The 16,296-nt window shown below is 41.1% G+C and overlaps 1 protein-coding gene across 3 annotated transcripts in view; it reads right to left on the minus strand.

Annotated features, from left to right (window-relative positions):
* pde6a (phosphodiesterase 6A, cGMP-specific, rod, alpha) overlaps positions 1-16,296 on the minus strand; it is a 30,847-nt gene that overhangs the window by 13,447 nt on the left and 1,104 nt on the right. The window contains exons 2-11 of one of the 3 annotated variants that reach the window (XM_010749859.3): positions 15,796-16,132; positions 15,164-15,305; positions 11,011-11,163; positions 8,653-8,742; positions 8,113-8,253; positions 6,992-7,066; positions 6,160-6,224; positions 5,330-5,396; positions 2,926-2,973; positions 411-560 (exon numbers count right to left, since the gene is read on the minus strand). In XM_010749859.3, the coding sequence (XP_010748161.3) occupies positions 411-560; positions 2,926-2,973; positions 5,330-5,396; positions 6,160-6,224; positions 6,992-7,066; positions 8,113-8,253; positions 8,653-8,742; positions 11,011-11,163; positions 15,164-15,305; positions 15,796-16,124 (1,260 nt within the window). In that variant the 5' untranslated portion in view covers positions 16,125-16,132. Of the gene's footprint in view, positions 1-410; positions 561-2,925; positions 2,974-5,329; positions 5,397-6,159; positions 6,225-6,991; positions 7,067-8,112; positions 8,254-8,652; positions 8,743-11,010; positions 11,164-15,163; positions 15,306-15,795; positions 16,133-16,296 lie in introns of those variants that run through there. The other 2 variants (XM_027289793.1, XM_027289825.1) reach the window with 2 other exon arrangements.

Consider the following 16,296-nt stretch of genomic DNA (forward strand, 5'->3'; position numbering starts at 1 on the left):
TGGACCAGAGTAAATATACTATACATATACATATATATACATATATACTAAGATATCGTCCACCTATGTTTTCCGGACACTGACAAACACTCTTTGCTAAAACATCACACAGCTTCCTGAAGTGAATTTTAGTCAAATCACTTCAATTTAATGAATAATAATAAATCATATTCAAATGTCAAAATGAAAATTGTTTCTTTTGATTTTCAGGAACGGTTCGAGGATCAAACTGTCACGCTGTGTGTTTTAACTGAATTATGAGCAGTGAGGCACACACAGAAACTTCTGTAAAAAGCCTCCAGGCCCAGTGATAAATAATGCAGACGCTCTGAATGTCCTGAGTGTATTTATAAACCAATGACTCAGTGCTGCGACACACACACACACACACACACACACACACACAGTACCTCCATCAGTGTTTCGTCCATGTCATCAAAGGGTTTCCCATCCTTCCTGTTATAGAACGTGGCCACACCCACGATCTCTTCCTTTTTGTTGACGATGGGCATCGACAGGACGTTCTTAATGGTCCAGCCGGAGTTGTCCAGAGGCTCTTTCTGTGCAGTGACACACAAACAGAGTTCAACATGCTTCATATGCGTTTCATCTGCTACTTCGGTGTCTTTAAGACACTAACGCGAGGTCTCTTCTTCCCCCACACGCCGCCATTCGTCACTGACAATTCTTTTATCATGACAGCAGAAAGCAGGAATGCCACATATGTGCTGTGACCTTTTACATTCACTGGAAATGTGAGAGGGAATCAATAATTCACCTCCTCCCTGTCCCTAAAATCTGAGCATCCTGCAGCAGCAGCAGACGTTGAAGTCTCTCGCTGCACTTTAGCTTTAGAAAGACATTAACAACACAGACAGGATTTCCTTGGATGATCTGTCAAAAGTTACAAAGTAGCAGATTTAAAAATAATTCATGTATATACTGAATATTATTCAAGAGTTGTTCTCTTAGAGAATTAAGTGCATTTCATTTAAATGCAGTGTGAACGTAATAAATAAGAGAGAAACAGACTGGAGTCCTCTTGTGAGAGAGACTCTCAGTGTTCATACAGGGAAAAAAAAGAAAAACTAGCCTGGCATGGCCAGACTAATTCACAAATTAATCAAATAAACCAATGAGCTCTCAGTCTGGCTAGTCTGGTTCCTAGGCTGGGAACACATCAGAGAGTACACACAGCGTGTCCCAAATCCGTTTAACATACTATCTCTTGGCAGGTTTTGTGGTTGTTGAATGTCAACACTGGAAAAGTGACAAAATAAAGAGTTTCTCAAGAGTTCCTTTGACTGGCGGTAAGATTCTAAAGTTGCAGCTTGATTGACATCCAATGTTGCACGTGAACTAAAATAAAAACATGTCACGACTTTTTTTGGGACACACCAACAGACTAATTCATCCAGCCAGAGGGGCAGACAGACCACCTGCTCCCTGCTTTAAGTAACACGACCCAAACCCTTCCTCAGCTTGCTAATGAGACCAATCACAAAATAACTCCCCGGTGAGCTTCAGACTGAGATCAAACCGTGTAAGAGGAGAGGTGGATTTTCATGTTAACATCCAGAGCCGAGAGAGTCGAGAGTCAGCAGTGCAGAACCAGGGTCGATGTATGAGGGGGGACAATGGCTACTGTATCAGAAACCAAGTGTAATAAGAATAAACACAGTGGGACGCTTTATCGGCCTCAGGAAACTAATTTAAACTAAAGAGAACGGGACGAGGAACATCATTTATTCAGTTAGGACAATATGGCAGAATATGTTCTCTGGTGGCATCTTATGGTTGATTGACGGCGCATTATATAGTTAGTGGTCTTTTAACACATGCAATCTGAAATGATTTGAGATATGAAGGTGAAGCCTGGTGGTACTGTACATCAAGAACAAATAGAATGAATCAAAACGATGTGATACAGTTTGTGGATGAGCATATTTAATCTTAATTTATGCTGCAACTACATGAAGAGTGAATAAGTTAGTAATTTGAACATTCTCATTTACCTGCATGTCTATATAATTACATTTGGGTGCAAAGAATTAAATAAAATGCACTTTCTACAGAGATTTATAGACGATGGTGATATATTCACTGCCTGTGTCAGAAAGATGAACCGTACCGGTGAATTATGGTCAATTATGCAACCTTAAGCACTGTAAACATGATCAAACCAAGACAGAGTCACGACTGAGACCAAGTCCAAGACCAAGACCAAGACCAGACAGTGTATAGCATACTTGGGTAGAAAATATGCGGCCAATATTCACCAAATCTTTTCAGATGAGGCGCGTTCACCGCCATCAGAAAGCGCTGCAATTGAGGATTTACAGACTTTTCCTTTGGACGCTGTTTTACAGATGAACTTTTTTCAGTTCAGGAAGCCAAATTTTATCACAGAATATTTGGCTGGTTCTCCTCCTTCACTTTTGTTGGCCTAGTTGTGAAGGTGGGGAGCAGGGAGAAACATTGACGACCGTCAACAATAATGAAACATTTCAGATTAGAAAGGAGTCAAGTTAGCAAGTTTTACATTTAATCAATCAAATCAAAATAATGACTGTGACAAATAAATCAGACAATTTATTGATATCCCTTCAAGTTTTGGTCGTGACTGGTGTTGAAATAAAAGCCTGAGTCCTCTTTGGTCTGAGACCGAGACAAGACCAAGTAAAGATTGGGTCGATGCCGAGATGAGACCGACCTTCAAAAAGCGGTCGTGAAACTGGTCTCAAGACCGATCTCAAGACTAATTTCAAGTACTACAACACTGGCATTAGCTATGGCGCCTGACTCCTAAATTTTAAAAAACTTATCGACAAATGACTCATTGATCAAAAAGTTTAAACATTTAACATTGTACAGTTGTTGTCTTGATCTTGTCTTAAACTTTTGTTGATAATTTCTTTTTCTTACCTGGAAATCGAAAAAATCATCTTCCGCTGCGTTCATTATGTTGCAAATCTGTTAAAAAAAAGAAGAAGGGAAATAAGAAGAGATAAAATTGAAGATGATGATATTTGATAAGTATACTATGAATTTGTAGTGTGATCTAGAGATGGATGAAAATAAGAGGAAATCAGGTTTGGAGGTAAAAGAGGAGGGCATCTTCTGTCACATGATAAACTCCACCTTCAGATGTCTTGTGAGTTGATGGACCACATTTGTCATTTTCAAGAGTTGACAAAGTTTTATTGCCCCACAGTGAATCCATTCAAAACCTCCTCTGTCGCATCCAAAACCATTAGTGTCAATCTGACATGTCTCTTTCGCCTCAATTTATATAAAAAAAAAGGTTTCGCCTCTTATATGGAAGGAAGAAAGAAAAAAAGGAGATGAGGGGGGGAAAAATGATGCAGGGTTGAAAAATGGCATGCGCCAAAGACGATGAAAGGACAGGACAGGAGGAGGACGGACGGGATGAAGAAGAAGGAGAGATAGATAGATGAGCGACGGTAGGCTCAGCGGTGTGGGAAAGCACACTGATTAATTACAACGGCTGCAGAAATTACAATTATACATCATAGCAGCATGTGGCTGGACACTTTTCATTTCCACAACTGTGTGCACACTGACAACTGTGTAATAAGGCCTAATGGTGTTCTGCTCGTCTGACCGCCCGCAGCCTCCGATGAAGATATTTAGAAATACAGATATTTTTAAATGGACACTGCTTTTTGCATGGACATGGAAAAAAAGAGCTGTTCTCTAGAAGTCAGAGTGAGAAATGAATTTTGTTCTAAGCTAAAAGTTTTGAGTTGAATCCAGCCACGCTCGCTGATTTTGAAAACACGCTCAATCACTTGACAAATGTTGGATTTTATAGACTTTTGCCTCTAAGCTGTACTTAGAGCTCACAATGGGAGGTTAAGTAAAGCTGTCACGAATGTATGAATATAACTGAATGGACTGGAGTGACGCTTAATCTCACCGTGCATTGTCCGTTGATATGCACCAGACTTACTCTGACAACACACAGTAAATCGTGCGTTTGTTTATTGCTTTGTTAATTATTCAGAATGTTGTGCAGTTATTTTATTATTTATTTCTAATGAGCGTTACACACCAAGATGACTACATCTGCAGCAGCTCTCCTAAAAACGGTACAAAGTGACCAGTGTGCAGGATTTAAGTGACATCTAGTTACTGATTGCAACCCCCTCTCCTCACCCTCTCCTTTCCTAGCATGATGGAGAAACTTTAAGAAACGTGGCAGTTTGACGTGGTACTGTCTGTCGACACAAAAGGCTCATTCTTCTGGTGTCCTTATCCGTTGCTTTTGCATGAGTCAAGAGTGATTCAGCAGCGGCTAGCCTGTTAGTTAGCAGATCAGGAATTTAAACACAGTTGCTGTCTAACATGTAAGACATGCAAAGTGGGTGAGTTAAAACGTCGCCTGGTCAGAGAGATAGACTTGGAGAAAGTTCAGAAACTGACTGTAGTAAAGAAGATGTTACTTGGAGAAAGTTCAGAAACTGACTGTAGTAAAGAAGATGTTGACATGGAGATAAAGCCTCAGTTTGCATAAATGATTCTCAAATTGCATTATACTGATGAAGAAATTAAGATTTATCAGTTATTACAGAGACTTGTTGAATACGCCTCACAGCTCGACTACACAGGTTACATTAACAGGCAGATTTTTTCGTTTCGAATCTATTTTCTGCGAAAGACGCAGATGACCTGCACAGAGTAAAGTACCTGAACGCATCCTGTAGACACAAACAGTAGACTGACCTGCAGCTGTTGCTGCTGATGTACTATACTGCAGGTTTGTGTGTTATGTGATCAGAGAAACACAGCCGTGTGTTTGTGATTAAAAATCTGTTTCTTCACTCTGACATTTAAAAGTCCCAAAAAGACCTCGTGTTGGGATTTCTGTTCCACTCAGATCAAATCTGACTAAAAAAAAAACTTCTGTCTCGTATCTGCCTCACCGTCGAGGCAGGTTTTTGTTATTATGCTACACTAGTTTATCGGTTAATCAACCTGCTCACGGGCTATTCATTCATTATTCATTTGTTTTTTTCATTCGTACATGTTTGGGCTCCAGGGTGGGCCAAAGCAGTTAATGAAAGGCCAGGTTTGATATTCTCAGACATCGTGTTTCCATGTGACCTACCAAAGCGTCCCTCATTAACTCATTGTAGTTCAAGCTCAGCTAGATGCCCTGAATTTAAATCTAACTATTCTGTCAGGTTTGATACCTAAGACATGACATGCCAGATATTTCTGCCATGGTGCGAGAATGTTCTTGTTATGCCCATTTCACAACATTGGGTGAGATTTGTTAAAAAAAAGAAAAGAAAGAGACACTAACCAGTCCGGTCTCTGCTACGTAGACTGGCAGGCCGCTGATCAGGGCCCAGTGATCTGCCGGAGGATTCCTGAGGGTGAACAGAACATCACAAGCAGAAATTCATCTGCTGTAATAATCATATTTAACAACAACAATGAAAAAAACTAAATTATTAAGTACATAATTGTCATATTCTGTTTTAATATAAATTTGATGGCAATCATTATGAGGGAACAATGAATAAACGACTTTCAATTTACACAGGGTGAGATTATTCTGCAGTGTTTGCAGTGTTGTTGCTGTTTACAAGAGCAGCAACGCTGGATAACAGGATACAGAATCAGAAGGTCACTGCTTTATAAGAAACATAAAATGACTATGCAATCCTTCGCCTGACCTCAGAGGATATCTATTAATATCTTTTATAAAAAAGTAAAATGTAGATCATGTCGGGTATCTCTCAGATAACCAATCTACAAACACCTTAAATGTGCCTTGCAGGGTTTTATTGTAAGCAAACACAAAGAGAGGAGTCACTGATCAAAACACATTCAGTGAATCCTCGAGTCTAACAAACACTGAATGCATTTCCTCGCTCATAAAACATTCGCCTAACTCTGAAACCTGCATTGTTTACATCCAGCTTTATTTGCTCATGCTCGGCCTCTGTTGGTGCATTGCTTTGGTTCTTGGCACGTGATGGCCCCCTGTAGATCAGTGGAAAATAATTAACAGAAACATGTTGTGTGCGTCACCGCGTGTGTGTACGCATCCAGGGACCAACACACACACAGTTTCATTGTACAACTAATAGTCGGAAACTCCACGGGGTAATTCCGAGCGACACTTACGGTATGACTTTGATGTCCTCTTTGCCGTGCAGGATGTAGTCGATCAGTTTGTAGAAGACAATTTCCTTGAAAAGACGCACAACATCACAATTAGAGACACTTTGTGTAGAGGAAATATTTCAAATGAAAGTCAGTTTCCTTTCAAATGCTTTCGACAATTGGAACTTTTTTTCTAGTAGCAGTTATTTACTGGATAGAAATGTCCCATTTCCCAAGTTCACTATCTAAAAGAGACAAAGGAATCTCATCTCAAGGTCCAGACTTGCTCGGTTGTGAAATACCGACGTGTGAAAACTATGTTTGTCAAAGTCAAGGATGAATTTTCAGGCTCATCCTTACAGAAATACTTGGCATTGATGTAGAAAGGTAGCACGCAAGTAGATTAATATTATTATTGGTCTCAGAGCCAGGCGCAAAGTTGTAGCAGCTTCATTGATACTAGAAGAAATACGTCGAGTCACAGTTTGTGTGTACATTTCTGTGGACTTATAATAAATACTGTAAGCCAAACAAAACTATAAGTCAAAAGTCTAACTTGTGACCCTTGAAAGTGGACAAACTTAATGATGATTTAGCTGTTCTGAGAAAGTTGCCAGAACATCTCAAGTTTGTCTTCAGGGTGGCAGAAGAAAAAGAGTCATTGCAGCAGTGGGAGCATGAATTTGCTCAGCAGACATTTTTGGGTCAAAACACCAAAAAGGTAGGTTTCATCCTTTGTGGACCAAGAATACTCACTGTACTTTAGAGTTTAGAACCTTCATGTGGATAAATAATAGTATAATGGACAGTAAATGAGCAGTGATTGTAGTAGCAGTGGTCGGCATTTCCTCACCCTGCCATCAGGAGTTTTGGGTCCATCATAAGGTGGAACTTCTCCCATGAGAATTGGCCACAGGTCGAAGAACTCCTACACGAACACACAGGTAAAAAAAACGAGATTTAGAGCAGGACAGCAGCGCTGATACGACTGTTTCTGTTGTTTCATTATTTAGATGCACTTACAGTAAAACGTTGATGCAGCCAACACCACCATTCTGCCTGAAAATGCTAATGCCAGCAGCCTCTTAGGAGCGTGTAATATTTTCTGTTCTGTCTTCACAAAGTGCACGCTTTCCAAAAAAAACATGCGCCCAAAGCTGAGCTACTAGTTTTTGTTTATTCTTAAGTGCTTTTATTCATGAAATCCAGCGTCGTTACCAGACAGCCATCTGTGCAGACAGACAACATGTGTTTGTTTCTCGGATAGCAGGTGTTAGGAATCCACTGGCAGCTGCTTGTAATTAGATGTCAGCCACAGCCAATAAGTAGTATTTATGATAATATGTCGGTTATCACAAATACACGGGGATGGTTCGATGCTGATCAGAGGGTAATTTAAATGGCATTTGTATATTCGACGAGGGATTAAAGCAAAAAAACAAAACAAGACAGAAAAATCGTGCAGGTTAGACGAGTTTCTAAAGATATCTCTTCAACAAAAGAGGAGGACAAAAAAAAACAGGAGTGGATCTCATCAAAACTAAAAAAAAAAAAAAAAGCAGTGCATGATTAATGAGCCACGGGTGCACCCAGTTTAAATTTTCTAAAGGTTTATTGTAATATATACAGTGGTGCCTACATATCTAGGATGTCAAGGCTCTTTGTGGCTAACAATATAAAGGGTTTTATGAATCTGAGCACTCTTGCTGCAGCCAAAATTAAGCCCTAATTGTAGATTATTGCTCCCCAATTTGCTTTAACACACAGTTTAAGACGTTTGACTACTTCACAGCAAATGACTGTTAATATGAGGCAACAGCTTCTGACATTTAAAGGACTCTTGCAGTGTAAATCTGGATCCTGGCAGTGTCTCAAACGGTGCAGCACAGATAGGCATCTGCAAGCAGTGGATTAACTGTTTTGTTTGTTTTCCAGCTTATCCCCGACTCTAGGTGTGTATCTATGGTAACCCACCTTGGTCTTGGTCATGTCCAGTAGACCCACGGAGTAGCGGTCGCAGTTGAGGAAAGCTCTGACTGTGTACAAGGCCTTGTGGAACTGCCTCTCTATGTCCGTCAGCTCTTCAAACACCTTGCTGGCCGACCACAGCAACACCTGGACGATGGAGGAGAATGCAATTGAAAGCTCGCGCTGGAAAGTTTTTGAAAGGTCATGCACAGACCCTGAGGCTGAACTTCTCCTCGTCCAGCCGGTCGCTTCTCTCACTTGCCTCCAACATATCTTTGTTACAGTTTGCGCTTGTCAAACACATCGGCCGGTTGTGTGACTCTTTCCTTCATTATATTCTCTTTCATTAAGAGAGAAAAAACTCTGTTCTATGCACTTTCAGCTCTTCACGCTGACTCTAAAAAAGCGTCAGATCTGAGTCTGGGGGGAGAAAAAGGAAAGGTCGGACAAGGGTCACTCGGCTCTAGTGTGAAAACTCAAACAAAATCTTAAAAATGAACGAGGTTAACTCAGAGGTCAAAGCAAAGAGTGGAAGAAGCGCCTCACCTGTCCCCTCCTGGTCTCACAGTTGTGCAGGTAGCTCAGGTGGAAAACTCTCAGGATCAGGTTGGCAAAGTTGAGATACTTATTTAGCGTCTGGAAGAAAAGAAGAAAAAAAAAACAGCACACATTCAGCTTTTAGATGCGGATGTAAGGCACTGTGGTAATATTCAGTTTCATCTAATACGTTACCTTTGTGCCATCAGCCAGAGCAGGTTATACTTTTCAAATGGCACATATTTTATTTTTGAGTCAGTAGTTTTAAACTTGTTTAAACTGCCGTGTTTGACAGGTGATATTAAATCAAAAGGTAAAACCGTCTCCTTCTTCCTGACAAGGAAATGATATAATTTCTGCGTGGTATTTGGACTGGATGTACAGAGGACTTCCAGGCAATGTAATACACCTACAGACAGGTATAACGGAGGTCCACAGCTGTGGAAACTGTGGCTCAGAAATGTCACTGTCACGTGGTTAATGTCTTTCTTTTACCAGGAAAGATATTAAGACTGATTTCTTATTTACAATGAGAGCCTGGCAAGTGCCAAAAGACACTTATAGGAGGAAGGAAGGTGGGGGCAAAACGAGAACATAAAACAAAAAGAACTAAATAATTCGATCAAACAGACAGACATTTACAACTATCATTAAAAACTTTCATAAGTGCACCCTTAAAACAAGTCATCGAGATAAATTTGTCCAGTTTTAATGGTTTTTCGTGACAAATTCCAGTCATTAGCAGCAGCAAACTGGAACAACAACAGACCAAAGGTTGCATTGGATTTAGAGGACGTCAGAAGATGGGTACATATTGTACTTGGCCACCAATATTGGCTGCAATAAATGACTTAAATAGGAGGGTGACAGTCTTGTACAAAGCATAAACCAGTTTGACATTTCACATAATGTAAGGTAACTGCACAACTTATACATCTGACTGACTGTCATAAGACTTCACGTCGTGTTTTTGTCGTTTTGGCAGGAAAGAATTAGCTGTGAGTTTTCGGTCTATCCTTTCCTGTCCTTGTGGTCCAGCCCTTTGCGCCCACTGGAAATCTCTTCCTCCAAATGTGCTCTGACAGGCCTCTCTTGACTGAAAAATGATCTCCTTTCAGCTTTCATTAAGCTGGAGGATCAGGATGGTTGGTTATGACTTTGAAGGCTTCAGATTCGGGTAGCAATATATCAGCTGTGTTTAGGTGACTTGTACAACAGCTGCCGAGGCATGAGTCTAACACGTGAGTGATGGTTTCATGTCGTCGTTGTTTCAGTGACTTTTTGTTGTGCGGGTTTAGCTCTAATTGTCATTCTACTTTAATATTTATAGACTTTCTCTCACTTTGATGTGTCCATTTATGAAGTTATTATTTAGCAAGATATCTTTCAATAAAAAAGTAGTGGAACATTAGACCAAGGGGTCTTTAATAGACACCATAATTTCCAGATAGATTCTCCAAATCAGTCAATCAACAGGATTGTCCACATCACTGGTTCCAATCCTGCTGGTCCCAGGATTTTTTATTTTGAAGGTTTATATACATTTAACTCACATTGTGCAACTTGTCCCCCATAAAACAACAGATCAGATTTTTTATTATTTTGATTCTACACTGACTTGTAACTAAGTCACACATTACCAACTATTTCATAGATTTTGGTAAAACTGGTTCATATTTTCTGGAGAAAATGTTTCCGGGTTTGATGTCCTCTGGCTGCTCTGCCTCAGCTCTCATGGTAAAGACTTGAACATGATATTAAAGCCTTTTCTCTTTGCTAAACAGCCTCATCCTGCATGAGAAAACTGAAACTAAAGAGCTGATAGAAGAATGAGAAGAAAACACTGAATTTGTCAAAACAGAAGACTAATCGGAGAAGAGTTTCTAAATATTTCATGAAAACTCGTCTCTGATGCAATGTTCACAGAAAATAATCTGCTTAACATTCATCTAAATCCTTCGCTTGAGGTGCGTGCAACCAAAATACCACTGAAGAAGCTGGAAGATAGAGCAGATTAGGAGTGAAAGCCTGGGAGTAGAGACAAAACTGACACCGGACAACATAAGCTCCATCTACGTCATATAGTTTTATGTGGCTTTTATAACAGGCCTCATAAACAATTATTGTCAAGTTTGGCAGACTGGGTTTAATTGGTTGGATTGCTGTCCAGTCATGCAGCCAGTCACTAACAGAAAAAGTCTGGAGAAGTGACATCGAGCAGAACTAAAGTAAAGTAAGGGAGGAAACAGATGAAAGCTGAGAGCATCACTTTGTAAGCTGAGAATTAATTTCATCCAAGTGACTGATCCACTAAAATGGAGCTGTCTACTGAAGGTGAGTTTCCAGGACAGACATATTAGAGGTTACCTCTTCGTCCTTCGTAGTGAAGCGTGGCCCGTCCAACTTGTTGATGGCCATCATGACGGCCACCATATCTTTACCGTTCATGATAGGGATGGCGAGGACGTTGTTGGTCTTGGTCTCGGTTAGCTCGTCCACAAAGTCACTGAAATGAGGGCTCTGTGAAGAGAAAAGAGAGAGAGTGGGTGTATTCGACTGTGTTTAAATCGCCTGCTCTTTGCCACCGCACACCTAAAAACCTCCGGACTCAGCTTTGATGAACACACCTTTTCTGCTGTTAGCAAAGGCTTTCCATTATCTACAAACTCAAGACCCTTTCTGCTGCACTCCACCTACTGCTCCTTCTGTGCAGCAGGGGTCATAAATTGTGTTCCTCCAGGGGTGAAAGAGGAAGAGCGGCTCATTAACTGCCAAGAAGGAGCAAAAAACCTGCGGAGAGCGACCCACGGGGGGTTAACATTGGTGACAGACCTTATTTGGTGTGACATTTTGTTCCCAAAAGCAAAGACCAAAAAAAGTTAGGTGGTGGTTAGTCAGACTGGAAGGTTGTTTTGCATTTGGTTAAACCAATCAGGATTGTATTTGGAAGGATCATGGGAATAGTGGGGTGTAAACCAAAGAAAACTTAGTTTACCCACCTCTTTGAAATGTGGCAGAGGATTTGTTCATCGGTTTTCAGATCAACTGTGTCAATCAATGAAACAAGGTGGGTAAACTACACTTGAAGTGGTACAATTGCTTACCAGTACACCCCTGGGCAGGATGCCCTTACAAATAAGTGTTGGGAAGGAGGTTTTTTTTGGCGTTTTGGTGGAACAATTGCACATGGGGAGGTGACAGATACTAGGCTTCTTTACATTTGTACCATTAGCAACCAGGTTAGGGTTAGTATAATTTGCCATTTTCAGTGTAGTAGTAGTAGTAGTAGGTGGTAGTGGTGATGTTATTGGTGATGTTGATAGTGTTGTGGGTGTTGAAGTAGTTGTTGTAGTAGCTGTTGTTGTTAGTGGTGTTGTAGTAGTAGGTGGTGGTGGTGGTGGTGGGGTTTCATGTACTGTAGCAAAGTGGATTCGAAAATGTCAACATGCAGATGCCAATAGCAGATTACAGTCAACTTCCTGTAAGTAATCAGTCAGTTTATGAGATGAGCATAATTTATACTCAATATTGATTAGAGCTGGAACAATTCTGAGGTCGATATGAGAGTTTAAAAACCCTGCAGATATTACAGGGTACACTGAAATGTACTGAGTGGGACATTTTAGAGTTTAATAATGACTATCAACTACCAACTACTCTCTAATGGACAAACTATAGAATGTTTCAAAACATATTTCAACAATACTGGTATATCTGTAATATACCATCCAGGCCAATCAGGCTCTACGGATTACAGCTCTACTGCCTTATATCAACCTTCACACTCACCTACAGGAGAAAAACTCCTCGAAATCAAATATTTGCATCAATAAAGTTTCATCCTTCAGGTTCAGAAAACTCAATGCTGCTGCTGCCGTCACAGGCAAAGAAGAGAAGCCTGAGCAGCAAGTCAAACCTCCCCCATCTGCCCAGCACCACGTATCCATATCCTGGATGTGCATAAATACAGACCTGCCCTGTGTTATTCTCGGTTTTGAGTTTTAATTCGTGCATCTGTTTCAGTATCCATAATGAGATTTCAGTAGTTCTGATCTTGTACCATGAAATAAATTATAGATCATCCTTTTTATTTATTAATGTCTAAACCTGGCCTGATGTGTAGCAACAGTGCACGAAACTGATCCTGGATCAGTACCTATAGAGCAGCTGATTCAACTGCAGCCTTAAAAAAAAAAGAACCTGTTCCAAAGATCTGGGCAGTTTGACAGCTTGTTACTGGGTGACCTTTGACCCCCTAAAGCCCAGAGAAGTCTTCATCCTGCTTGTTATCAGCTGAAGCTTTGCCTTGACCTTTTCCCAGCAGCTCTGCACTTTACAAGTATAATCTGAGCACAAGTTTGAAGTATTTTGATATTTTATAACCCCCCCCCTCCCCAAATTATATATTTATATAAGCTGTTCATGAAAGCCTTTTTAACGATTCCAGCCTGGATTCGCTGCGAGAAAGTGAAATGACCATGTAGGTAGGAAACTCTACAGCGCCTGTGATATTTACACTGTAGTCTGGTGTCAAAAAGAAGTGTTTGAATTTGAATTTACATCCATCTGTCAATAAGTATTGCATATTACGTTTGCATACAAACTTTTCTCCCTGGACGATTGAGCATCTTGTGTTAGGACAGTGGACTGTCGGTATGTTTCTGCTTCACCAAATAAAAAAATAAAAAAAGATGAAAACAATACAGCACAACAGAATAGATTAAAGGTGTGTTATAATGCTGAGTCGGTGAAAATAGCTCAGGGCCTGTGTGACCTCTGCGAGTAATCTGGGATCGCTCTAATTCAGGACAGATTAACCGGCTTCATCCACCCGCCCCACCAGCCTTCCTCCGCTGACACTGTCCACGTTCCTCACACTCAAACCCCCCCTTGAGTAACCACACCTCAAACAACAGTCAGTTATTAGTCTGTTAAATTATGTGATAATTAAATTCACTTTGAAGGAAGGAAGGCAGAGAAGATCAGGGACGGGTGGGGTGGTGGAATTGGGACAGCAGTTGCTCGCCACGTAATCCCAGTGACACATAATCCCCACCTTCCACCTACAAGAATCCAGACTGGCTGACCGGGCCTACGGTGGGATTGGACTGGGATAGAAATAGAGTGCAGTGATTTCAAGTCTCTGCGTCGCTCTGAAAGCATCCTCAGTGCATTAGCATCATAAAGCCAACCAATTATATGGAAACATTAGCTGTTCCTTCGCTGTGAGGCTTGGAGGCTTTGATATCGCTCCAGTTGCTGCATTCCCCCATCCTGCTTTCATGTGTTTGTGTGAGGCTGTGGCGTGACGGACAGAGGTTCTGAACAGTGTGATGGTGTTGGCGGTGGCTCACACTGAAGGCAGAACCGGCCGGGCCTGGCAGCAGAACCGATGGATAAAAAAACCAAACAGGGAACAATCAGCCCTGGTCTGTTTTGTTGGGTACATCAGCAGATGAGGTTTCTAATCTCCCATGAAAGGAAGTGATTGAACTGATACAGAGGAGGGCTTGTAATCCATCAGTTATGTGGAGTGGGCTGCTGCCTTAATAACTGTAAATGCCACAATAACAGTGCGTGCAGGAAGGAGGAGGGTGGAGGTGAAGTTAGCGGACTCACAGTACAGCATGACAAACTTGAAGTGTACATGGGAATACGCTCGCCAGCCGTTTTCAAATGTCAGAGGTATCGGCTTTAATGAGATTGGGCTGGCTTTGGATGGAGAGAATTAGCAGAAGGGTGAACTAGTAGTGGTGTCCGGTCGCCATCTGGTGGTCAAACAGAGGCAGAGCAACAGTAGACAGGTTTTTACCCCCTGGTAAAACAGGGCGTTGAATGTCCACTGCGGAATTTATCATCACGTATATGTGAAGGCTTTTTAATAGAGATGATTTGCATTTTCTAATTTGTCTGACTTTCTGTCCTCAGGTAGAACATGGCAACAATACAGGGTAAAATGATTTTACTTTTCAGCGGGGACCACATTGAAATATAAACATTTATTTAGGTTCCACTAGATAAATGTGAACCTTAAAAAAGGTTTTCTGAAATCATAATCTTGTAGGAGTAACTGAGGCTTGTTTGTGTCATGGATTTGCTTTTTTAGATGTTACTGTGGGTGTTAATGTGTTAAATATTTATACTGTATGCTCCGATGTAAAAGTGAGAGAGAAAATGAATTATGTTTACCACATTTCACTGTTCATTTGCTGGATAAATAATATACTATTTCTACAGTACCTTTCAAATCAAAGATAGAAAGCGCTTTACAATAAAAACACGTGAGGATATAACACACGACAAAATAATAAGTAGAGCAAATAACATCAAAAACACAAGATAAATGAGAAAAGAGATCTGAAACCCAATACTGAGATCTCCAGGCTACGAGCTCCACCATTAATGTATGTGAAGGAAGATTTTGTGTATGAATAATTCAATGTCAGTACTACATTACTATTGAACAATAAACACACACACACACACACACACACACACACACACACAATCATATCTCTACCTCAGACACATCAGGAATGTTGACCATCTTCTTGCTGGATGCCACGTGACCCACAATGCCGATATCCAGCGGGTACACGATCTCACTGTCAGGTTGCACCAGGCAGTCATCAAACACGGCGTCTTTATTGACATTAAATAACCTGAAAGTAAAGATTGAAAGAGATGTTAGAATGTGATGTCCAGCTAAAAGATGGCTTGAATGGTATTTTACATTTTTAACTCAAAACCATCAGACACTTGAAGAAGGTGAAGCTGCCGTTGAGCAAGGCAACTGTATCTCTAGGGTTGCCAACACAGCATGGGTCTGGTTGAAGCAGCAGAAATATTAACATTCAGCTGCCAAATGTGAGCATCTGGAACTGGATGAATGTGTAGCAGTGTGCTGGTGAAAAACAGCCTCTGTGTTCATTCAGTGCGATTCCCTGAAGATTTCTCTGAAAATGATTTTTGTCCAAAATGTTTCCCAAGCTTAGCCCTCACTGCTCAAAAGGTGTGCAGTCACATACCCCTTTCAAGGCGAATAAATAAAATCTTTGTGATATTTCTGACACTGATATATAATTCTGGTGCCAGTGATCAACATTCCTTTTATGTGAGATGGTTTTTAAACATTAAGAAATCCGCAGTAACCTGGTTGCCATCTCGGCCACTCCGTTCCTCTGCCGGTACATGAAGAGGCTCATGCGCTCGGCCCTCATCATGAAGCTGAGGTGTTTCATGAGGTTGAAGAGAGACTTCTCCATGTGCAGGTTGTCCTGGATGTCCCTCACCAGGTCGAAAAGGATCTCGCTCTCCTCCACCGTCGTCAGGTCGTGGAACTTGCTGACATCCACCGCCGTCTTGCGGTTGTTGTCCAACAGGTCTGCGATGATCTTAGGCCGGAAGTTGGTGTCGTAGTACTGCTTGGCGAACTGCGGGTTGGCATCTAGGAACTGCTCCGCTGCCGCTGCGTCCACCATGGCTGCTGCTGACAGGGCACAGTTTGAAACACATGGTAGTAATGTTTGGGGCTGGATGGTTGGCAACTCAAAACAAACGTTTGAAAAGTCTAGTAGGGACAAGTGTATGCAAATCTTTAATTCAACAATTTCTCATGGACTTGCATTGAGCTCTTCTTTTAGTTCTGGTGTG

This window comes from Larimichthys crocea, chromosome I, assembly GCF_000972845.2.
Source record: "Larimichthys crocea isolate SSNF chromosome I, L_crocea_2.0, whole genome shotgun sequence".
NCBI lineage: Eukaryota > Metazoa > Chordata > Actinopteri > Sciaenidae > Larimichthys > Larimichthys crocea.